Source organism: Sorghum bicolor, chromosome 2 (assembly GCF_000003195.3).
Source record: "Sorghum bicolor cultivar BTx623 chromosome 2, Sorghum_bicolor_NCBIv3, whole genome shotgun sequence".
Classification (NCBI taxonomy): Eukaryota; Viridiplantae; Streptophyta; class Magnoliopsida; order Poales; family Poaceae; genus Sorghum; species Sorghum bicolor.
This window is the reverse complement of record NC_012871.2, coordinates 64,707,477-64,733,034: the sequence shown is the minus strand read 5'-3', so window position 1 is coordinate 64,733,034 and position 25,558 is coordinate 64,707,477. Positions and strand designations below refer to the sequence as shown.

Sequence of the window (25,558 nt, the reverse complement as noted above, 5' to 3'; positions counted from 1 at the left end):
AAAAAATATTTATTTAGTTCATTAAATTAAACTAGAGTAGAACCACGGTATTCATTTAGAACACTATCTCTATGTTTAATCGAGAAACTTGACAACGATACATAAATGGCCAAGTTTCTCTCAGCCATTTTTTTAGTTTTAGCCCTTTTTTGACAAATATTCATATATAGACCCCTAGAGGTATCCTTTCATTTTCTTGACCTGAGCTCGACGTCGTTGCCATTGGAAGTTTCTCTCGGCCATTTTTTTAGTTTTAGCCCTTTTTTTTGACAAATATTCACATATAGACCCCTAGAGGTATCCTTTCATTTTCTTAACCTGAGCTCAACGTCGGCAACAAGGTTACACGTCTCAGTGCCATAATTATTAGGTAAATGACATAGGGCAGATGATGAATAATTTCCGTCGCTGCACATAGATGACGGCACTTCATTTAAAAACCTTTCTCGATCACCCTAGACATGAAGGCTTTATGAAAGATGGACCTCACATCAGAAAAATCTTGCATTGGAATATAGAGTGTAAACTTCCGTTTACTTATCTGCAAACAGTACTTTCAGTCAGACCAGCGAACAAGCACTTGGCATTGCATATGAGTCGCAGGAACAGGAACATAGCAACTAGGTCGATGTCCACAAAACAGCGTATGGCAGGAAAGATTAATATAGTAAGTACGAACTACGATACGAGCAACGACACATGTCGAAACTGAGGACAACTGTCGCGAGATCATTAGAGACATTATCAGAAAACGGTGAGTTTACATGATATGAGAAGTTTACAAAAAGCAAACGCAATGTGAGTGGAAACATCAGGATCAGTCAGTCAAAATTGAGACAAGGGAATGTAATACAAGCCCGGAGATGGCCCAGTCTTCTACTTCCTGCGCTTGTACCTGCCAAAAATGAAGGGGAAAAAACTCAATCACAAATGTGTCATTTTCATCACATGCAAAAAATTATTAGGCAGCCTCATGTAGTCACAAGTGCTCAATCAGGTCATTTTACCCATTTCCATTTCCAGTTGACTGGCAATGCAAACAGTTCTAATTCAAACCATTACTGCATACCTTGCTTTGCTCTTAAAAGCGTTCTTTGATTTTTTGTGCGCGAAATTGTTGTTTTTCTTTGAGGAGCGTCCCTGTTTCCATTCACTCATATCATTCTCGAACAGCTCACGCATCTCTTCATGCCTGCTCGGAGTCTTCTCAGAATGTTGTCTTGCATTCTTCTCATTCTTTCCTTTGCCTGCACCAGGACCCCGTTTGCTGGCTGCCTTCAATGATTTTGCCTTTCGGTAAGCAGCATCCACTAGAGATTGGCCTTTCTTTGGTTTCTTCCCTCTATCATTTTCCTGTAGGAGATTCTTCAATGCTTAGAACTGAATGCAGTCAACCACATGTACCAGCACATAGTTTCTTTTCATATGAAACTAAAGACCTAAAGAATAAAAATGACATCCCCATGGAAAATCTAATTTTGTTATATAAGGTAGTAAAAGAGGTGCTACCTAGAAATGAATCAACCTCTAGAATAGTAGAATGTGCCTTCTGAAGTATAGCTTTTGATCATAACATCCAATTCTCATTATAAAAGAAAATTAAGTTACAGTGACCAACCTCTGGATACAGATGATAATTAAATGACTAAATCTTCAGATTATGGCAAATGCAATATGAAGTTCATGCAACAGCCCAAACTAACTGTCAATTCAAATGGAACTGAAACCAGACCATGTTGAAAGAAACACTTCCTATGTTATTATTTCACAGGCAATTAGGTTTCTATGTATACAGTTAAAAGACACTTTCACACACGAATTTGTCACAAGTGTTGCACAATTCTTTTTAGAAAGAGTTGGGACTTTATTTTGTAGGGTGACACGAAAAGTGAAAGTTGAAAACATCTTTTTCGAAGCATTGACATGAATGTATTACTAAATTAGCAAGGGCTTAAACAACTAGACTCCACAGCACAGAACCATAACACAGCAACTGCAAACTGGACCAGAATACCAAAGTTAACTGTAGCATGACCTATGTACATGTATTTGTTTCATTGTTTGCATTTCCTTCACTATGTAGGGGCTTCTACACACAAGTGTACACACACAGACACCTATTTGTATATTGGCCCATGGGGCATATGTGATCACAATGCTGGTGTAACATCAATGTCATGGTTCGATTAATTAATTCAGTAGTTACTCGCATCAAATCCATAGGAATAATTAGCAACCGGCAGAGGCCGATAACAAAATAACTCAAAGAACTGAACCTTTGCTTCCTCGTCATCTTCATCCTCATCTTCCAACATCTCTCGCTGGGCCTCTAATCTTCGGCGTTTCTTCCTTGGTAGATTTTTCTGTAAAACAAAGATGAGAAGAGAATGTCAGTATAAACAAATCACATGCACATTATTAATACATTATCCAAACATCACTTCATAAGCATATTGCAAACCTCATGCTCTCGTCTCTTTTTCTCCTTCAGACGGAGGTCTTCAGCCTGCTTAGCACTAATAACTCCAGAGGTACTCTTACCTTGATCCAAAGATTCCTTGATGAAAAAAAAAAGCAAAGCCATGTCAGTGATATAGTAATGTGTAGATGATTTATGGATATCTTCAAACTAAGGATAAAGAAAGAATTTCAGCCCCATCTAAGTGGGAAGAAAAAGAAAAATCTTCTTGCTTTTAAGAAAGGAAATTTTAACAATAACAAGATAGCATTAAGAACACTGTATTTCCATAGAAATTTGCAAGGCCAGGTCTACCGGTGCATCTGATGAGCATATGGATATAATCGGCGGTGACTACAAGCAAGTGACCTGGGGATACCCCATAGACCAAAAGTTGAAGCATGGCAAGTAATCGTTGTTTCTTTATCCTTCAGATAGTAGCCCGAAGCAGGCCAAGTTGTTGCAACTTGCAAGTGGTCCAATGTGGAGTTGTGGATATCCTCCTAGTGCACTTAGGTTGGGCGTAGGCAATACTGGTCTTTGAGGGCTTCTCTTCTTCCCATACCAAAGTGCAATTTGTATACCAAAATACTAGATTCTTCCGCTGCTCCAAGCAAAGTGAAGCAGCATGGAACTGGCAGGTTCAAGGGAATGTGATGGATATGTGCCTGTCGAATAGTGAGTGGAGAATGGAGGAATGGGATGGACTTGGGGCCAGCAAGTGGCTCTTCAGAGTTTCATCTTAGCATGTGAGCCGATCAAGAAATGGGCTCATGTACTCCAAAAACTAGGTGGCACCATGCTCCACTGATGTGTCATCTACAACAGTATTTTTGTTTAGGAAACATCAACAGTCTCTTTCAATATAAATAAATTACTACAAGCATGGTAAGACATCAAATCCCATGTGTATAATATATTCAAGCACAAGATAGGTGATTTGGCAACTGAAAATGAAAAGCAATGAGAGCAAACAAATAACAATCCAATCAGAACCAAATTGTAGAAGTCACATAAAATATATGTGTGAAAGTACAATGGCAAAAATATAAATTAGAAGACGAAATGCATAACATCTTGCCTAAAGAATTTAAAAAAAAATTCAGATATGCTTACTTTAGCAGCTGCTGCCAAAAGCTTCTTTTCCCGTTCAGTAGCAAACCAGGTTCTCTTTGGCCGTGAGTATATCTCATCCTTATGGGCTATCATATTTTCTGCCTTGTATATTCAAATATGTAATGGCAAAGGTACAAATGTATTCAGAATTCTGAAGTACAGCTCTGTTAAGTAATTGAAATTCACAGGAAAGAAGATAATTTATTTAGGTAAAACTGAAGTTAAAAATAAATAACCTTTGCTATTTCCATTTCAGCTTTTCTCGCTTCTCTTTCCACCCTAAAAAGGGCATAAACATCCACATTATGGATGGAACTTACAAAAGAGCACAGCAGCTTTAAGAGCATAACAGCATGAAACTAACCTTTCTTCTCGAATGATGATAGAAATTTGGCCTTCTAGTTGCTCAATCAGTTGTGCACACTCAGCCACAGGTTTCTCAGCAACAATACGGCTTTTCAGCTGTGAACCAGCCTTCTTGGCCTAAAAGGTAAGTCAAATAAAACCATTAAGCAACAACCAAGGCAAAAACACTCCGAAGAGCCCCACAGATCAATAGATGAGTGCATTTCTGTTATTAGTTTGGCACAGAAATAACTAAAAGCCATGTGACTCAAGGAACCAGCCTCTGCAACCTGTTTGATATGTTTCCCATATACAAGTATATAATAGGTAAGTCGTGATGAAAATGCCCACAGCGCACATGGAAATATCCCGTTTTTTATTTTACACAAATAACGAAGCTTTAGAATGAAGTTTTAAAAAAAAACATTGTTAATGGCAGGCTAAGTCTGGAAAAGGTTGCAATTCCATTAATTAGAAGGTTGCTTAAGCAATCTGATTAAAAGAAGTACAACATATCTGTGAGCACGTCTATTCTGAAGAATTACAACATTTTTCAGATTTTAGCATATCACACAATACTTACAATTGCTTTCAAGAGGGACCTGTCATCATCGGTTACAAATGTCACAGCATAGCCTTCTCTTCCTGCCCGCGCTGTGCGGCCAACACGATGAAGATAACTGCAGCAACATAAACAATGTACAAATTTACAAAATAGTATGCTAAAATCAAAAGTAAATACGACTGGAACTAGAAGCCACAAAAACACGTGGCATTATTAAAATTCACGGTTCAAAGTTCTTTTAACAAAAAAGGTGGCGGCTATGGAATGAGGTCAAGCAAGTCTGCATGTAGAAAACATAAACAAAAAGAAAAGAAAAGAAAAGAAAAGAAAAGAAAAGAAAAGAAAAGAAAATACATGGTGCAAACAGAACAATGGCAGAAAATGTGATAAGAAAAATAAGAAGAAAAAAAACATGCCGCACAGACAAGACCAACTGGCAGGGACACCTTAGGAACCATGAAAAACAGTTTTATAGTAGAGAATTTGACTTTGAGAACAGATAATGGTAACAAAATACACTTATTTCTAGAACAATCAACTCTCTCATTAAACAGTTCATAATATATAAACATAACTTCTGTATAAATACATCAATGGAATAATTTAAGAGAAGGTTGGTTACTAAAATTTTGGTATTTGAACTAGAAGACATGCCACTAAAGGTGACCTAAACTTCACAAGGGCTTAGATAGTGCATATTGGAAAAGTTGATAAAGAATCTTAACTAAAACTTCCGGTTATATTTATTGAAAAATGGCAAAGCAACACCTAACTCCAGTAACAATAGATATACTAAAGATGCAGTGTTTCTAAGTGAACAATGAACGACAGTCAACTCAATAATCAATTGCACAATGTTTTCATCAATAACTTTGCCCTAGGACAGGAAGCTTGAACATGAACCAAGTAAATAGCAACAATCAGAATAAGATTTACAGGAAAAAGGTCAATTGTATCACTTACGTTTTCACATCTCTTGGGCATGCAAAATTTATTACAGTCCGAACACCAACAATATCAATCCCCTAAAAGTTAAACCAACAATTTGTCAATAAATCCTTTAAATAGTGATTTGTATATCTTCTATTGTTTAATATCATTCATTACAATACAGTGATCATTTTTGTTAAATTACTAGCACCAAACAGTGCAATATCTCAACAAAGTAAAAGAAAAATAACAATGTAAGAAGTACAAAGTCACTTACACGAGCAGCAACATCAGTTGCAATCAGAAAATCTACTTCTTGTTTCTTGAAAAGTTCCAGAGCCTGTAATAAATCAAACAACATAATTCTCTATCAGATTGGTGAAAAGATATATGATAATTAGATTCAATTAACACAAAGTCTCAGAATTGCAGGATGCATGTAAACATTATAAGAGGTAACCAAAAAAATGACACATGTGTGTTGTCGGATGTAACATCCATTCTAAATCTTCCAATTCAACAACTTATAGCTTAGACTATCCAGGCAGAAATATATGCTGGATCCCTGGTAATAGATTGCCATGCTGTGATCCAAAAGCATCCAGTTGGGCCTAAACAGTGGCAGCAATCAATTTATGCAGTTCCTTTATTGGAGAAACCATACGTATTATAAATATCTATGTGGTGCGAGTCAAAGTCAAGAGTGTGGAGATTTTCTTCACTAAGTTGAGGTAATGTGGTTTGGTTCTACAATCCTAGGAAGTTAGCTGAGCATAATTCAGATCAAGGTATTAAGCTCAACTATCTTGCATCACACTGTAAGTTTACCATCAGAACTGTTCAATAAGCTGAGATGTGGAGCACATTACGTGCACTACAGAGCCAAAAGATCGTAAATCGAGGTGTGCACATTTCGTGAACTACAGCTAGAGCCAAAAGGATCGTAAATCACATGTAAGATGATTTTACCAATGAGAGTTCATACACAATATGACAAGTTATAGCATTACAACAGTTATCCAACATCTTCGAGTGACCACATTGAAATAACAGATTTTGTAACATTACAATTGATATCATATACCGAAAACAAAACCAAGGGAAACCTATAACAAATAAAATCACCTCAAGTCGCTGGGCCTGTGTAAGGTTGCCATGAAGTTCAGCTGCTTTCATGCCAGAGAGACCAAATACTATTTTTAACCTGTGTGCAGATTGCTTTGTCCCACTGCAAGAGGGAGGGGGGGGGGGGGTAAGACATGAATTATCAATATGTCAATACAAACAGTAAAATAGACTAACAAATATCACCAAACATGTATCCAAATAATAAATAATATAAAAATCAGGGGTAACAACAGCACACAGGAGTGCTTGAACTGATGTGTGGTATAAAAATACAATCATGATATACATGCACATAAACCAAATCCCTTGGACTCTGATAACATTGCATGAATGGGTGCTGAACCGACGTGCGGTATTAAAATAAAATTGTGACATACATACACATGCATCAAACCTCTTGATGGACTATGACAACGTTGCATGAATGAATATATTGTGTTCATCGCATTATCTTTTCAGCCACAATACTAGACATAGACACTAGTTCAACATGATTCTTAGATATTCAAGGTTAACACAATAAGGAGTAAAACAGTTAATGTTGACTGTACCCCCAGTAAAGGATCCCTAATCTTCAAATCAAAGGTTACCAAGTTATAAAGAAAACAGACCTAAAAATGATAACACTTCGCTTGAAAGTCTTCAAACAGAGTGCAAGAAGAACAGCTTCTTGATTTGACTCACGTGCTCGCCGTATCCTAACAACCCTGTGTAAAATTGGGAGCAAACATGACACTATAGTGAGTTCTATATATATGAGTTCTATATATATTCAGTAAAATATCATTGAGCAGATGAAAATGTTGAAACTCACAAGACATTAACAGCCACAGATCATAAAAAAAATTATTTTATTTTTTGGGGGTGGGGGTGGGGCCGCGGGGGCATGGGGGCAGGGAGGACTAAAGAGAAATAGCTATAGAGGTGGAGCATACTCTTCAGTCAACGTTGCAGGCCGTTTCAGTGAAGGGTCAGCTTCAAGTCGTACAGGTTTGTTTAGTGAAAGCTTTATAAGTTCATCAATTTCTTCTGTCATTGTAGCAGAGAAAAGCATAGTCTGCCTCCTTTTAGGACACATACGAATCTGCAATGATTATTAGGCAAAAGTGCATTAGGAATGAAAACAACACGAAGAAAAACACTCTTAGTGTCAATTCTAGTATTTGTTTGAATGATGAATACTACCACAAAAGCAAATGCAACAAGGAACCAGCAAAACCAGAGTTCAACAGTTACCAGTTCTTGAATTTCAGCACTGAAACCCAATTCTAGCAAGCGATCAGCCTCATCAAGGATCACAACAGCTAGATCTTCAAGCCCAACAGAAAGAGAATTGCGCAGATGGTCTATTATGCGCCCAGGGGTTGCTACAACGATGTCAGGCATTGATCTTAGAGCAACTTCTTGAACCTGAGTACAGCATTTCATCAGCAAGACCATAAAATTGAACATCAGGAAGCATTTAACTAAAAGAAATAGTAGTGGGCAATAACAGAAGAATGCAAACATGAAAGTTATGACCACAGAAGTGAAAGATTGTAGTATTCAAATCAAATAAAGGAAGCTTGTACATAAAGCAACACAACATGCTATAACACATTGATAAGAGTGCTGGAAATAGCAAGCCAGATGTCAAACCTGTAAGTTCTATAAGAAATACTACTATATACAATGACTATTCAGGAAATTTACTTTCATGATGGTAGAGGGCAATTCAAGCAAGATTTTTTTTTCTGTTTTTCCAAGTTTTCTTAGTTTGAACAGAAGTAAACCGTTACTACAGTAGATCAGATCCATATCCTTCTTACACGCAAATAGAAGGGCAAGCAAATAGAGTATACCTGACAACCACACTAGCTTAACATGCAGCCATAACTAAGACAGAATTGGAGTACATACACACCCTAAAGCACTGAAAACATTGTGTTCTGAACAGGAATATCAAACGCTATAGGGCTAAAACCCTATGAAAACATCAAAAACTCAATAGAACTCGACGCAAGCAAGAAACCTTAGTTGAAAGACCTCCAACAATGAGACAACATCTGATATCCGTAAATTGGGCTAACTTCTCGATCATACTATGGACCCTGCATATGTAGGGGAACAAATGTTAGTAATTAAGTAAATGGTAACTGATACTGATTGGAGAAAAAATAACGTTACTGAGTGTTAAATAAAACACTTGTTATAATGAATTAAGACAACTTTCTATAGCAGTTCAGCAAAGTGAACAACAAAGAAAAATAGAGCAGCTCTGTTTTGCTAGCATGTTGATATTCTCATTTAATATTCTATACAATGCAAAAGGAACAAACATAAATAGTATCTGATTCCATTCTTTTCCCTTTTTCCACTTACTCCAAAATATTATTGAGAAAAACTCTCCTCACAAATATCAAACTGATGCACTATGCCGAGCACAAATAATAAAAGGTTCCAAATAAAGCTGTAAAGTTGCAGATATGCAAATAGCCCAATAAACCTAAAGTCGATAGCATATGAAGGGTTGATCAAGAATAACTGAGTAACATGAAAAAATAAAAAAATATATCTAAGGACCAAAAGAGCAAAGTTTCAACAGAAAATATTAAGACCAAGGTTAAAAAAATCCAGCATTCATACTCAGAGAATATAACACACCACGAAAACATTGGCAGCCTGGAGATAAACAATGAAAGAGAGGAAATGGACCATGCTAAGATAATACTCCCTCTGTTCCAAATTACAAGTCACTTTGACTTTTTCGGTTCATCCATTTTGCTATGCATCTAGACATATTATTATATTTAGATGCATAGCAAAATGAATGTATTGAAAAGTCAAAACGACTTATAATTTGCAAGGGAGGGAGTACAAGTGTAGTTTTAATTATGTCTGAAGAGCTAACAACACAATGAAGTAAGACGAAAGATGATCATATCAAACAATGAATTTATAGAACTTACTGAGCAGCCAACTCTCTGGTTGGAGTAAGAATAAGCACCCTTATTGCAGGTACACGCTTTGGACGAAAAAGTAGACGTTCCAACACAGGCAACGAGAAAGCAGCTGTCTAACTTAAAGAGATTAGTCAACCTATGTATATACTACCTCAAAACACCACACAAATAATATTTATGTTCATCTGAGATACCTTTCCAGATCCTGTAATAGCACTACCACAGATGTCCCTTCCAGTTAATGCCAGAGGTATGCAAGCAGCCTGGAATATGAACAGAGTTGAGCAAAAATGATATTTGAAACCAAATTACGTTGCAAGTTTCAATAGTTATCGTATTTGACTAAACAATGGGATATAATATAAACACATGTAACCAAAATGTGGTCAAAAGAAAACTTTGCTAAGTTTGACCCTAACTACCAACCATTATTGGATGTAGCAGTTATGGAAGTTTGACCTGGGTACAACAAGCTCAGTGTTATCATACTAGTATCTCCTGTTACAATGTTCCACTCAATATGAAGTGGCCAATACATATAGAGCCAGTAAGGCCAGTACTTAAACTTTTAAAGCAGGGTTACAATGACTGGATATTTGACATTAGGAACAGGTGAACAACATATACAGACCCAAAGGTCAACTAATGAGATCAATGCCAAGAAAAATTCAGTGTCAAACATTAAATCATTCTCATGCCCATTGTTTATGACACAGGAACATAGCATCTTCATTCTGAAAATGAAGAATGGATCTAAACAATCTGTGACAATTTTAGGCACTTAAGATAGTTATGTTTCCCTTGAAAAGAAAAAGATAGTAATTCCTGTGATCTGTAAGGGAGAGAGATTATGGGATCAGGGAGGAAATTGTTTTTTTTCTTTTACTCACGTTATTTGGCAAAAATATTTGAATAACTATAGGGTTGATTTCACAATCACAAGATGTGCCAGCTCAAATCATAACAATGGGATAAGAGTATCCATCACGATAACAAATCCCATTAAACCGCCACCTCTCCATAGATTAATTGGTGGCAGTTGACCCAAAAAATTATATCACCGGTCCCTTCTAAATTCTCGTTCCTACAGAGCAACTACAGAACAAGATACTTCAAAAACTAGAAGTCTATATTTAAATTACTTCCAGTTAGTTTAACCAACAGGATGACAACAAGAAAGATATGGGTGAAGCTTTTTTTAGATTTTAGTAAGCTTTTAACATGTGAAACTAGCAATTGGAGTAGTATCTTACAGTTAATATCTGGTGGTTAGAGAATCTGAAATATCTCAAGGAAGTCAGATTTGGGCATTTGATACCTATAATTAATTTAAAACATGACCTAACAATAAAGAGTTGCGAGTGCAAACCTGAATCGGTGTTGGCTTCTGGTAGCCAAGCGCTTCGCAAGCTCGAACTAGTGGACGAGACAAGTTAAGCTCAAGGAACGAATTTGCATGAAACGATGCCCCCTCTGAAGAAGCGAAGAATTTAGAAGGATCAACTGGTCCACTCGTGTCATTCTGCTCGGCCATATCTTCTTCCTGCCATTACATTATTACAGATTAATAGGCGTTTTACACTTTCAAAGACAATACAAATGGAGTGGTGATGGATACATAAACATCATGGTCTAAATTGCTTGCCATCCTAACGAATTACATAGCTCGTCATGTGAAGAGCACAGCCTCAGCAGCTAAACTGAACAGAAAAGATGGGCTGGGGTGAGGAATGAAACTACCACCCAAGCATACCTCATGGGCATCCTCCTCTTCTCCCAGCTCGCTTCCTCCCTCCTCGTCGCTCCCGTCCTCATCCCCCTCCCTATCGCCGCTGGCCTCCTCATCGCCACTCCCCTCGATGTCCTCCTCGACATCGGAGCCCCCGTCGACCCCCTCCTCGTCCTCGCTCTCCTCCAGCTCGTCCTCCTCGTCACCGCTCTCCCCCTCTATCGCCTCGTCGTCGCTGCTGTCATCCTCCCCGCTGCCGCTCACGTCGCTCTCCGAGTCATCGGAGAGGACGGGCTTCCCGCGTCCCTGGCGCAGGTGCGAGATCTTCTCGTCGATGGAGGTGGTGCGGCGGCGCGCGTGCTCCGCCGCCACGGACTCCGCGTACGACGAGAACTCCCACGGCGACTGCGCCGGGCCGCCCCGCGCTGGGGCACCCGCCGCCTCGTCGTCGGAGCTGTCCGGGTCGAACCGGAAGCTCGGGTCCATGGCGAAGAGCCGGGAGGGAGACAGGCGGGCTGTGAATGTGAACTCGCTTTTCCGGCGCCGGGAGGCGGGAGGGGGGAGAATGGGAGGGACGAGGGTTTAGTCCAGGGTTTCGTGTCGTGGTCTCGTGGAGGAGAGCAGCCGAGCCAGGTAGCGATGGGCTGGGCTTTGATTGGGCCTTCAGAGGACAGAGGCACGATGTTGTGTGGATTACCCGTGTGGCTGAAACTGATTTATTCAGAATTTCAGATTCAGCGACAAGCTCAAGTGAACAGGTAATAAAAAGAAGAAATTTAGGTCACTTTGGATTACGGGATTCCTTTCCGTTTGCTATGTTTTTACATTAAAATTAAAAATTAACTAATTTCTGTAAAATTTCTATATAATTTCTGCAAAAATCCTACGTTCTAAAGGGGCCCTTAGTATTTTTATCAGCGTCTGTTTGGATTGTCTTCTGTAGACTTTCGAGCTTTAAAATTTTTTGAGCACTTTAACTCAGATTTGAGATCCAATGCTCTAATATGATATGAGGTGTGCTAAAATTTGGAATTTTAGCTCTAAATTTTAGAGAAGAATAACCAAAGAGGCCCTTATACATCCGATAATCAAAATCTGATTATACGCATATGTGAGGTATTAAATAACGGAATCCGATGATCTGGGTTATCTATAATTCAAAGGGGATTATCTAACCTTTTTTCAAATTGTGAAACACGGTGCAAACAGAAAACGGTAAAACAGAAATGGATGGAGCAATAGGCAGCTGGATCATGTCAAGTCTGCCTGGAGTGCAACCACCGATGCGCAGGCCGAGCAGGCGAGCAGCATAGAGCAGGCACGGCTCGACGTTCAGCTGAGCAGACTGCCTGGGCTGATGATGCCGCGCAAGTGACGCCTACGTAGATGGCCATCGGGCCGTGCCAGCCCGACGCGGGGTCGTGCCTCAACGGGCCACCGTGCCGGCCGTGTCGTGCCGCTGCCGTGCTCGTGCCTAGCCTCCGGCCCAAGGCACGGCCCATGGGCCATCGGGTCGTGCCGAGAGCACGCCGTGCCGAGCATGCGCACGTGGGGAAGAGGCAGCCGCGGGAGGTGGCGGCAGCCGTCGGCGTGCTCGACGTCGCCGCTGCGGCTCCGGCCTCCGGGGAAGAGGACGGAGTCGCGGCGCTCGTTGCAGGGGGTGTTCGCGCGAGCCAAGAGGGCGCCACCGCGCCAGCGGTCGTCGGCCGCGAGGAAGATGGTCGCGCCGCCAGAGGCCAGAGAGAGATGGGAGGAGAGGCGCGGCGCTGGGAGAGGCGAGACGCGAGACTGCGAGAGAGAAGCGCGAGGCGTGGCGGCGGTGCTGCGAGGAGGTGCGGCGCTGGGAGAGTTGCGGCCGGGCGCGCGGCTGAGAGCGGTGGGCTGCGGCGCGGGGTGGGGAATGTGACTGAGAGGTTAGAGGGTTAGGGTTTGGAAGGGTGGGGGTGGCCGGGTGGGGTGCTGCGTGGGCTGGGCTCATTTTTAGCCATTGGGCGTCGGCCGCCTTCGTGCCACATCATTTAGTCGGGCCGTGCCCGTGCCGGGCCACGTGCTGGGGTGGCGGCCCATGGCACGGCCTGACCACCGTGCCGTGCCGCCCGTGGCCCGTTAGGTACCGTGCCGGGCCAAATCGACGGGCTGCGGGCCGTGCCAACGGGCCGCGTGGCAGATGGCCATATCGATAGCGAGGCGCGTACGTGCCTGCGACGAAGAACCGCCGATTGGTCGATCCGATACGCCTGTATACGTCGTCGTTAACGGAGACGACACAGCCGAGGCGGCCTGTACGATCTAGCTAGCTGACAGCTTGTAGGACATATCCGTCGCCATTTGCATACCAGTGCAGTGCAGCTTGACAGCTCTGTAGGAGCACGCATCAGTTACACGCAACTAATCCACAATCGCTGATCGCTGATGCTGCACCAAAGCTGTAAGCTGCCTGTACTGTACTTAAAAACTGTTGCCAGGCTGCAGCTGTACTGCACCATTTGATTTCAGGACCTGGGGGGCTACTACAGTCAGTCCTTTGGCCCCCCACGGTCCCAACCCAAGAAAACATTGAGAAAAATAGCCTTCAGAATGAGTGTAATGGCTGTAAATTCGAATCGATTCTTGTAACAACGAACAACTGTGACGACAGATCCAAATGGAGCACAAGAACAAGCCCAGGCACTTCTTACCCATGGACTAGCCGAAACGGAGGCGTTCGCTATGAAAAGAACATCAAAATCACAAGTTACAGACACAACCACACCAAACCTGAGATAAATAAACCAATGTAAAACCAATAGTTTGACTTAGCCTGGCGGTTCTCTATAGGAAAGCGTCCTTCTCTAGCAACTTGAGAACCTCATCCTGACTGTTGAGCCTGGCAACCTCGATGGGTGTTTTCCCGTCCAGATTCTGGAGCGTGCTGCAATCGTCTCGACAAGTCAAACACAAATGACAGATTGGAGTTGCCAATGTTAAGAAATAAGAAAAACAGGTGGTTGACTTACACAGCAGCACCATACTTCAACAGAAGATCCACGCATTCCTTCCGACCATACCCAGCAGCGTAATGCAACGGAGTGTTCTTGTTCTTATCTAGCGCATCAACTGCAGCCCCTGCCTCCAGAAGGATTTCCGCACACTTCAACTGAATATACAGAACATCACTCAATTCGTTGCCACAAATAAACATATCTAAAATATGCAAATAAACAAACAGAAATGCAGCACTACAGCATGCTCCAGACTGTATTTGTGATCACACAGTAAAACCTAATTATATTAGACATGTGGCCACTAAATCAGAACACTACATATATCTAAAACTATACAACAGCACAGAAATACCACAACAAAGGACCAAAAAGCGCAGAAAATTCCTTACAATAAAACAAAACATTTGTTAAAAGGAAGAAATTGCATACACAAAATAAAACAATTGAGCAGCAACAAGAAGCCCTGGTAAAAATAAAATTTAAACCAAACAATGTTTGTTGCACAACTCATGGATCCAACTGATAGTAGTGACATAAGAAAAAAAAGTGGAAGTCCTGCTACATAAGGATATTCGCATTAGCTGGCATGTTGTGTAATCCATTTCTGTTTAAGAAAGTTCAACAGATTCACTTACCTCACCATAGCCACATGCAAAATGTAAAGCCCTTCTTCCCTCGGCATCTTCTTCATCCTTGTCTGCTCCACCATCTAAAGCTTTCTTCAGACCCTGTTGTGTCATCAGAATTGTAAATGCAGCCTTAACAAAGAACAAGTACAGCCATTTAAAGGACACCCCTCGGGGTCATATAAAATATTGATAGTTTTTTCAAAATAAAAAAATGTTCAGGGAAAATATCCATCCATTCCAAGGCCAAACACTGTTTAACCAAATGAAAAGTTCTTTCATAATTCAACCACCGATCTTCCTAATTCAAAAAAAGGAAAGAACTGAATTTATCAGATAAAAGCATAAGTAGGATCTACTGTAATTGAAGGAATAAGACTGATGTGCAGGATCCACACCAAATAAACAGGATTCCAATTGCTCATTTAGAAGCAAGACTCAGAGATAAATGCCCAACAAAGCTAGTTTAACACAAAGCCATCTAGAGAAACGGGCCCTAACTCAAATATGTCAACGCTTTTTCAATCCTTTTAGAAGTCAGATCTAAAGTCACTTTTAACTCCATTACCTCTTCATCACCAACACTTGCAGTGTGATGAACAATGGACTCATCATCGTCCCCTCCTTCCTCCTCAGTCTCTTCAGGTCCAGAGAGCGCAGTGGATGCACTAGAATCTCCGGGAAGGCCAACTCCCATTGCCTGGCCAATCTTTTGAAGAACCTCAGGGTCATTCCAATACCTAAATTTAGAAGAAAAAAATATCTCAGCAATTTAAAACTACCATATCTCATGGATAGTAATAGTAAACATGAGTAAAAACACCTACTTCACCATTGCAGATGGACCCCCATTCTCTATCTCATCAAGAATTGGCTTCAAGGATGGATCTTCCTTGATACGGGCCATCCTCTCCTCAAGCTGCTCTTTATGAGCTGGACTGGTAAAGTTCTCGAGCATACTGGACATAGCAGGATCCTATCACAAAAGGAGAGAACATAAGGGAAATCACCATCTGGGGACAACCCTGGTAACAAGTGAGGAAATCAAAGCATGGTACCTGCATAAGAGCATTCCCAAGACGCTCTGCCATTGACACAAACTGAGGATTTTGCATGACTTGTTGCATTGTTTCCATATACTGTTGAGGATCCAATGCAGGGATACCCTGTTCTCCAGCACCCTGAGCACTTTTCTGAAGTTGTTCAGCCATCTGGTTGAACACAGGGTCACTTGCAATTTGCTCCGCCATCTCTCTTATTGATGGGTCCTGCACATGACGAGCATAACAGTATTGTAAAATTAACAAAATGGATGAATAGTTTTCGAGAAAAGAAACAAGATGAATAAATAGGAATGTGATTCAGCCAGGAGAAAATATATTGTACTCCTACAACATAAGCATCTGAACAAAACATATTAAGGCAATAGCAAGAGAGCTTACATTGAGCAAACTGCTCATAGAAGAAAAATCAAAAGGATTGGGGAGGCCTGCACCAGCTGCTGAAGACAGCTTCTCTGGTTTCGAATTTTTGCTCTCATCTGAAAGATAATTGGGTAGACCAAAAGGGAGGATTTGAGACCATAAAATTATCTATTAGAAACAATACACGTACGATAATTACTTCTTGTAGCCTAATCATTCACACAGCCAAATCCGCATACTCAACAATCCTAACTTGTAGCAAACAATGCCCGCATTCTTGTAATGGTTCAGTTTTTTTCCCCAACTAGGCCTGTATTGAGGACCAGGATATAAGCAACTTTATTAAGCTTCCATGTCACTAAGCACACTGATAAGTTTCTGTGTACGCATCATCAAACAAAAATTGCTCATTATTCATAAAGCAATCAGTGAACATGTAATGTACGAAAACCGATACATGACCTACGAAATTTGCATCAAGGTAAATCCCACATCCACCACCAGATGCCAACTACCCTCCCTCGATCCCTCCTACTGATTCAGCACGCAGATTAATTCCCCGGCCCAGAAACGTTGTCCCCTGCAATTCCCTCCCCTGCCGCACCAATAAGGCAATAAAACCTATCCATATACAAATCAAATGCCCCAAACAAGTAAAAAAAGAACTAAAAACGTAGAGCCCTGTGCGGATCTAAGCTGGCAGGCAGCGCGCCAAGGAATCACACGGACAACCAAGTAACGCGACCAAACAAAGCACCACAACAGAGAGCAGCGAGAGCTGCGGGGACTAGCGGTGGTGAGGAGTGGATTGGGGGCGCTCGGGGGTAGCAGTTACCGGAAGCCATGGCGGAATCGGCCGGGCCGGCGAGAGGCGATCCTTGCGAGGGTGGTGGGGGATTGAGAGGCGAAGGAGGGAGGACTCGGAGAGGAAAATCCTGGTGAGCTTGGCGACAACACGAGGACTGATTAGGATACAGTACAATTTTGTTTTTTTTAGGGTATTTGCCTTTTATTAGAAGACGGAGATGATTATTGATGGGCTGGACGTGCAATTTTTTATTATTATTATTGAATGGGCAGGACGTGCAATTTTATTTTATTTTATTTTTTGAGTAAAGGACGTGCATTTTTTTTTTGCGAACAAAGGACGTGCAGTTGTGCCACACTGCTGCAAAAAAAATTTTAAGGGGATACAACAACGTAAAATAAGGTCTTATTTAGATTAAAAACTTTTTAGATTTAAACAGTATAGTATTTTCGTTTGTATTTAATAATTATTGTCTAAAAATTTTATCTTGTAAATTATATAAAAATCTTTTAAAAAAATAGATTTTGGATGCAACCCCAACGGGCCTCCATGAGTGTCGGGGTGGCGCGGGCCGTTCCAGTGATGGATCGTGCAGGAACAATCGTGATCTGGGCCCAAGCCGCTTCGGTACAGTGGCAGGCAATGACGCCCACGGCCTTCGCAGTTCGCACAGACCCACACGCACAGGTTTTGCAGACAACGGTGTGCTGGCACAACGGGCGATAGCCGCCGACGGGGAGTAGGGGTTTTAGGGACGGAGGAGCGGAACTGGCACAACGGCCATTTGGCCGGCATTCCAGCCTCATCGGTAATATGATGATGATCAAAAAACATGCATGTCCGGTTTCTGGACATTAGCGACCGAAAGAAAAAACAGTTTTGGGTTGTCAAACCACGATATCTATCAAAAATATAAACGAATACAGTTTCCAACAAGCTCCGAGCCCCGAATAAGGATAGATTTAGAGGTAACATTCTTTTTTCTCTCAAACACGCACGCATGAGAGCTAGATATCACTGCATTAAGAAGAATAAAGGAGTGGATTTAGAAACCCCATAGAGCCACACACACCCTTCTACATCTAATGTTGTACCTCAAATTTAAATTTCAAACTTGACCCAAGACCATTAGCTCTCACACATTGGCTGACTCTAAAGCAAGGAGATTGGATATTCACCGAGGCTCCAGCCAAACACCACAGGAGAAACACATCTTTTACTTAGGCTCAATTGAATCTCGTTAAACACACAGTGATTGCGATGATTCTAAATGCACCAAACAACAAAAATGATGATGGAACTGGGACCTTTTTTTTGCCTGGTCATCAACCCCAGAATTTGTTCTTGCCCACCATGCATCACAGTTGTCATCAGGCTGGGGAGAGAGGTCCTGCATGCCGACCAGAGGCGGAGCCACCTATATGGCGAGGTCGGGCGTCCGCCCTACCTCTCCTCCGAGTCGAGCGAATAGAGGGACTGAGGGAGTTCGTCTGCTGACTGTTGGGCAGTGTGGGGGTATAAACCCCTATACCCTTACGCCTAGACTTGGGCCAGGAGGCTTGGCCCATTACGAGACAAGTTCGAGGCTTGATCCGACAGCTCGGAGTTTCGTGCAAGGAAACAAGACGTGGAGATCAAGCAGGATTCTAGTCGGTTAGAATAGGAATTGATATCGAACTATCTATGACAATTGTAACCGACTAGGATTAGTTTCCAGATCTGTAACCCTGCCCTCCGGACTATATAAGGAGAGGCAAGGGACCCCTCCTAGGACACATTATTCTCTCAATCCAATACAATCAGACGCAGGACGTAGGTATTACACCAACTCGGCGGCCGAACCTGGATAAAAAGCTTGTCCGTGTCTTGCGTCACCATCAAGTTCGTAGTTTGCGCACCGTCTACTGATAAACTACTACCGTGGGCATACCCCAGGGTAGACTGCCGACCAGCTTTCGTCGACAGGCAGTCTATTGAACAAGGCCCACGACCACCCATCGCACAGCCCAGAGGCAGTAGGGCAAGCACCAAGCAGCATACTGCATACGGCTCGCTTCCCATCCATCCCGTCGCGGCGTTCGTGCCGCCATCCGCCTCCGTGCGCTGCCTCCGTGTCGCCATCCGCCCCCACCAGCTGCTGCACTGCCTCCGGCCCTCCGCGCCGCCATCCGCCTCCGTGCGCGCGCGGCGCGCCGCGCGGTCGTGCCTGTGCTCTGTGCCTTTGCCCCACGCGGCCACGCCCCCACCAGCTCCTGCTCGCCTGCTTGTGCTCTGCCCCACCGGCCGCCGCCCTGCAGGTCTGCACTCGGCACGCGCCGCACGCCGACCGAACTGCGGCCTACGGTGACTGCCGACGTCCGGCCGTGCCGGTCTGCTGCAAGCCTGCAAATGGATGGAGATTGAGATGAAGCTGGAGCTGGAGCCGGCAGAGGCACGAGTAGGCAGAGGCCGACAGCTGCTCCAACTCCATTGAGCCAGAAGCAGAAGCGATATAAGAAACTAGGTATTGCCATAGATTTTTAGGAAATTGTTGGCTTCATTAGTTGATCATCCTGATTACTGAAAGCAATTAAATTAAATGGTTATGCAGATTTAAAAAGCTTCTATACCACTACGACTATGAGTACAATTTCTGCAAGTGGAAGTAACTCGTCCCCTAGCACTCGTGAAAGCGGTAATGTTGATGAATCTACAGAACAACAAGAGGTAGGAGATTTAGAGCAACATCTAGATCTAGTAGAAACAGTACAAAGTGTCGAACAGGATGTTGAAGTCGAAAGTATTAAGGTTTTCAACCCAGATGTTCATATTGTTTCTGATCCAGGCCTTCGTGTAGCAATTAATCAGTTCCATCCAGACATTAGAGATGATGTTAGGAGAGCTTATTTGGTGAAGGGCCCAACCAAACCTTTTGGCTATAATTTTCCTAAAAAGCAAAATGATAAGAGGGTGTTTCTAGAGATTTGGTTAACAAAGCATGATTGGTTGGAATATAGTGTGGCTAAGGATGCAGCATTTTGCTTCTATTGCTTTCTATTCAAGCAAAAGCCCTTAGAAACACATTTTGGCCATGATGCATTCAGCAAAGAAGGTTATAGAAATTGGAAAAATGCATATAATGGTTTTCCTCTTCATGTTGGTGGCCCGACAAGCTGCCACAATAGAGCAAGGACAGCTTGTGCAAATTTTAGGAATCGAAGGGCAAGCGTCTCACATAAGATTGAGGCTTATAGTGCTGATGCAGAAAAGAAATATGAAACACGTGTGACAGCTTCATTAGATGTTGCAAGCTTTCTCATTGCACAAGCTCATCCATTTCGAGGTCACGATGAATCTCCCTCTTCCTTAAACAGAGGAAATTTCTTAGAAATGATTGAGTGGCACAAAAAAAGGAACGAGGAGGTACGGCTTGCATTTGAGGAATTATGTCTGTTGAATGCCCAAATGCTTTCTCACCAAATTCAGAAGGACCTTTGTGCAAGCTTTGCAAGGGAGATAAAGGAAGCCATAAAAAAGGAGATTGGTGATAAACTTTTTTCAGTTCTAATTGATGAATCTCGTGATGTCTCAATAGCGGAGAAAATGGCTGTGATTGTTAGGTTGGTTAATATTTAATTGCTAATTTGATAATAATTATTACATACTACATGTCAGTCTCATTTAAGTGTATTTATTGATTTGCAGGTTTGTCAATGATAAAGGAATGGTAGTGGAAAGATTTCTTGGCCTTAAACATGTGGAGGACACAACATCTATATCATTGAAGAAGGCATTACTTGATGTTCTTGCTGAATATGGTTTATCTATTGCTAGACTTCGAGGGCAAGGGTATGATGGGGCTTCTAATATGAGAGGTGAATTCAACGGTTTGCAAAAACAAATTCGTGATGAAAACCAACATGCTTTCTATGTGCATTGCTTTGCTCATCAATTGCAGCTAGTAATTGTCGCTGTTACAACTTCTTGTTCATCATTTGCTGATTTCTTCAACTATGTGAGTTTGATTGTGACTAGTGCTAGTTCATCTTGTCGAAGGAAAGATATCTTGATTGCTGAGCATCGTAATACAATTTTAGAGAAATTGGATAGTGGAGAGATTTTTTCTGGAAAAGGAAAGCATCAAAGAACTAGCTTGGTTAGACCCGGTGATACAAGATGGGGTTCTCATTTCACCACATTACTCCGTATTGAGAACATGTGGGATTCTATGACAAGGGTATTGTCTATGGTTCATGGGGATGAACGCAATCCTGGTAGAGCAGCCGGTTTATTGAAGAAAATGGAGAGCTTTACCTTTGTTTTGAATATGAAGTTGATGTTGAAAGTGCTTCGTATTACTAATGAGTTATCTCTCTTGCTGCAAAAGAAAGATCAAAATATAATTCAGGCCATGTCATTGCTTGTGGATGTGAAAACACGCTTGTTAAACTTGAGAAATGAAGGTTGGGTTCCATTATTTGAAGACGTTAAAGCCTTTTGTGTTGCAAAAAGATAAAGTTGCCAGATTTCAGTGAGCGTAGACCAAGATGGGGTCGATCAAGGCTTGATGATGACTTAATAAGTAAAGAACATCATTATCGTGTTGACACTTTCTTGGCTGCACTTGATGCTATTCTCACTGAGATGGATCATCGCTTCAATGAGGTATCATCAGAGTTACTTGTTTGCTTCTCTTGTCTTGATCCAAGAGATTCATTCTCTATGTTTGATTTGGAGAAGATTGCTCGTCTAACAACCATCTATGATCAAGATTTTTCAATTGCTGATTGTTCTAATATAAGGGATGAACTTGAGACATTCATTTTACATGTGCGAAGAATTGATGATTATAGAGCTTGTCATGATTTTACAAGTTTGGCTGCAAAGTTGGTTGAGAATAAGGCACACCTTGCTTTTCCATTGGTCTATCGCATTATTGAGCTAGCATTGATTCTTCCGGTGGCAACAACATCAGTTGAAAGAGCTTTCTCAGCTATGAATATAATCAAGACTGATTTGCGAAACAGAATGAATGATGAATGGCTTAAGGACTTGACTTTGTGCTATATTGAGAAGGAGATTTTTAGAGAACTTAATCCTGAGAAAATTAAGAGGACATTTCAATCCATGAAAGATCGGAAGATGAGTTTACCTCCAAAGCGGCCTCGATGTTCTTAGAGTTTTAGGATCGGTATGTTTTCCTACTATGTCTGATTTTTTAAACATATTCATTAATCATTACTAATTTTATTTTATCTACAGGTTGTTTATGTTTTTTTATCATCTAATGTATGGACATGGTTAATTGTCAAGACTATGGAACAAAAATTCTGCTTGTGTCGATGAAAGGTAACCGTGTTCCAACTTCTTCTGCACCATTGTTTGCTGAAATAAACATTAGAATATAATTGCTACGTGATAAACCAACATATATATGGTACACATACTTAGACCGATATATCGGTGAAGTTCACTATATGTAGATAGCAATTTGCCCTACCTCATTTCTTTGGCTGGCTCCGCCACTGATGCCGACCTTATAAATTCAGAGAAACATGAAGCACCAGCAATTCAGCAATAGTTGTTGCCTCAGCAATATCCACATCCAATAGACCAAGCAGCAACTATATCACTCCAGCAATAATATTTGAACACGCCTCTGCTTATGTACATCACTTATTGAGAGAACTCACAACATTATGTACGATGTAAGGTCACTAGACACGGGGACACCCAAATATGCAAGTCAGTTGTGATAAACGGCAGGGGTAGGTGAGATGCTCAAATGGACACAACAGTTAATTGAGCATGAGTTTTGCCAATCCAACCAAGCGCTAATTCGCATCAGCTGGGCCGCTGTAGTTTCTCCTCCTCAGCTGGGATTCTGGCGCAGGTTGCTGAAGGAAAATCTTGGTAGGATCATTTGGGTCAACGTACCTGTGCACGTGTATCAACTAACATGAGTTCACAGCGGATAGCCAAGAGTAAAAGTTGTTAGATTGTGAGAGCACTTACGCATGACGCATCATGTCATCAACAGGAGTCTGCGCAGCTTGCAGAGGGTCCACACGCGGTGCCATGTTAGCAGCAGACTGGGCTTCAAATTGGTTGTAGCGCCGCACAGATGCAACCAGGTTCAGGAAGAGAGGAACAAAAGTACCACACCCGCCGTCCTTGAACAAGATCTTGAAGGTGTGAGTTGAGTACAGGGCCCTGTTCTGATTGTCTGGAACAACCTGCATTGGAACATTCGATGTTAGTGACCGAATCTCAGATGTATTCTCTGTCAAGCATTCTATCATACTCACTGGTTCAACGAATCCAGAGATGTTGTTGCAGTGAAATATGGGCTGGTTGAACTTCTCACCGTGCACAAACAACTGCAAAATTAAGCAAGAGCATTTAGACTGATATTGCGAAGAAACCATTTCTTGCAGAGTCCCAACATGTAATGTAACCCTGAATCAGGCAAAACACCAGTCACACCACAACCATACACACTATATCGGCAGATTGCCCATGCTGCTTGATACTCACCTAGAGGGCAGTGACACAGTAACAGCCCACGAGCTCAACAAAAGCCAGGTTGCAAGGTAAGGAAGCAACAACAAGCCAAAAAAGGCCTTCTAAATTTAGTGAAGAAGTGTCATAACAGTTGTAATTTCATTTAAAAAAGCATATGCTAAAATCCCACATTGCAATGATATACAAACAATTGTTATCCAATAAAAAACTATCAAGCATTCGAGGAACATCATATTACTTGAGCACCACCTTTGATGGATGCTTGATCGCTACAATATTCTCAAATGTCTTTTGGATCTCAGCGATGAGATTATCCATGTATATAGCAATATAATGTGATATTAGCAGACACCTCTTTTTAAGGAAGAGCCCTTTACAGCTAAAAAATTGAACTAGACTCAACAGCGTCTTTCTTTTTTACTCATTTAGCTTGTTCCATTTCTTTGTTTCACTTGGCTAGCAAGATACTACGTTCACCTAGATTCTGATTGAGCACACATAAGAATCTGTCTTATAGGTTTTGCTTTGCCTCCAGGCACTTTGGACAGGATTGGAGAGACTATTTTCTTTGTAATAACATAGTGAAATGCCTCCACTATCAAGCAAATCTGATTGAGAAAAATGCAGAATTTGGTCAATAGTACAAGTCATAAAGACACAAAGATAACATGGTGGGATTAGCATATGCTGGGAACCTTTTTCTAAAACAGAATTATTCCATACAACAAAGGGTGAATCATCATATGCGCAAAAATACGAGTTAACAAAGAATAGGAGTACAACTTCTATGCTGATTGTTAGTGATGGTTGTATCATTGCACTTCTCTTCCTGTCCTTTTTTCTTTTGTGCTTTTGCCCATGCATTTTGTTCAAATTATATGAGAGCAGAAACAAAGAACCAACTTTCAGAGTGGCATTACTTACCAGTGGCATATCAAAAGCAAAGAAGTTGCCAACAGGCTTGTTGGCAACAAACACCATCCTTATATTAGACAGGTAAATTGTGCCTTTTGTTTTCACATGACCGCCAGGAGCTCTGATTTGATAATAACAAGAGAAGCAGCAGTACGCAAAAAAATGGTTAGATACTTTTGCCCAGAGCAACTATTGAAAATATGAAGCTTCCAATACAAGCATAGGTTTAAGAGTTATACAGAAATTACATCCACTTATCAAGTGGGCAATGGGCAAATTGAGATGGCAAATGATGCTCAATCTTACAAGTAAGAAGAGAAACAATTTTACTACTGATTTTTGTACTTTTGTTGTAGCCTATGAAAGATTAGTTAAAGATCAACCATACGAAGATAGACAGTCGCCCCTTTCTCATATAACAACAATTCTTCCCACCCGGCGACCAATGGCCATCCGCGGCACGACCTGCCAGGCGGAAACCCCCCTCCGAGGGCTCAATTCAGGCCGGCCACCACGCCACCTCTAGCGCATCTATCCCGCCCACCCTCGATGTTAGGATCCACCGTATTCGACTATTTTCCACCAAAAAAATAGTCCGGTATTCCCCAAATCCCCATCCGGAAACCGGAATCGATTGCACGACTATTATCCACCCAATAAGACCTAAAAAAAACTTAGTCCGGTAATCCCTAAATCCCCATCCGGAAACCGGAATCCCTATCTACATCGCAAAATCAGCGGGCGGGAGGGTGCTTACGACGGGATCTTGTCGACGTGGAACTCGACGCCGTCCCGGGCGAGGACGAACATCTCGCCGTAGAACGGCACCGGCATCCCGTTCCCAAACAGCTGCGGATTCTCCGCCATCTCTCCCTCCCCACTCTTCGATTGATCGCCGAGCGAAGACGAAGAGGACGACTCGCGGATCAGCGGCGAGTTTTAGATTCCGCGGTGAAGCTTCGCGTAAAGGGGGCGGTGGGGTCGGTTGCGTCGCGCTGTTGGAGCCTGGACGCGTGCGCGATGAGCTGACCTAGCTTTATGCTGTGCGCGTGGGGTTCGGTCTGTGGAGGGTTCGGTTTCCCGT

At 41.9% G+C, this 25,558-nt stretch overlaps 3 protein-coding genes across 3 annotated transcripts; all 3 read right to left on the bottom strand.

Annotated features, from left to right (window-relative positions):
- LOC8058993 (DEAD-box ATP-dependent RNA helicase 28) lies at nucleotides 685-11,810 on the bottom strand. Its single transcript, XM_021454350.1, has 19 exons — nucleotides 11,238-11,810; nucleotides 10,854-11,027; nucleotides 9,679-9,747; nucleotides 9,491-9,597; nucleotides 8,554-8,632; nucleotides 7,779-7,952; nucleotides 7,478-7,626; nucleotides 7,154-7,249; nucleotides 6,540-6,642; nucleotides 5,692-5,754; nucleotides 5,448-5,509; nucleotides 4,503-4,599; nucleotides 3,939-4,057; nucleotides 3,811-3,853; nucleotides 3,575-3,676; nucleotides 2,462-2,557; nucleotides 2,277-2,363; nucleotides 1,070-1,353; nucleotides 685-895 (listed from the first exon to the last, which is right to left on the bottom strand). Exons 1-19 carry the CDS (start codon nucleotides 11,697-11,699, stop codon nucleotides 877-879), a joined length of 2,385 nt encoding a protein of 794 aa, XP_021310025.1. The 5' UTR covers nucleotides 11,700-11,810; the 3' UTR covers nucleotides 685-876.
- LOC8058992 (ankyrin repeat domain-containing protein 2A) lies at nucleotides 13,792-17,240 on the bottom strand. Its single transcript, XM_002460467.2, has 8 exons — nucleotides 17,083-17,240; nucleotides 16,266-16,363; nucleotides 15,882-16,091; nucleotides 15,651-15,799; nucleotides 15,392-15,563; nucleotides 14,833-14,925; nucleotides 14,210-14,349; nucleotides 13,792-14,124 (listed from the first exon to the last, which is right to left on the bottom strand). Exons 1-8 carry the CDS (start codon nucleotides 17,090-17,092, stop codon nucleotides 14,025-14,027), a joined length of 972 nt encoding a protein of 323 aa, XP_002460512.1. The 5' UTR covers nucleotides 17,093-17,240; the 3' UTR covers nucleotides 13,792-14,024.
- On the bottom strand, nucleotides 22,605-25,558 carry LOC110432315 (UPF0664 stress-induced protein C29B12.11c). Its single transcript, XM_021452448.1, has 5 exons — nucleotides 25,232-25,558; nucleotides 24,484-24,595; nucleotides 23,343-23,414; nucleotides 23,050-23,270; nucleotides 22,605-22,971 (listed from the first exon to the last, which is right to left on the bottom strand). Exons 1-5 carry the CDS (start codon nucleotides 25,339-25,341, stop codon nucleotides 22,869-22,871), a joined length of 618 nt encoding a protein of 205 aa, XP_021308123.1. The 5' UTR covers nucleotides 25,342-25,558; the 3' UTR covers nucleotides 22,605-22,868.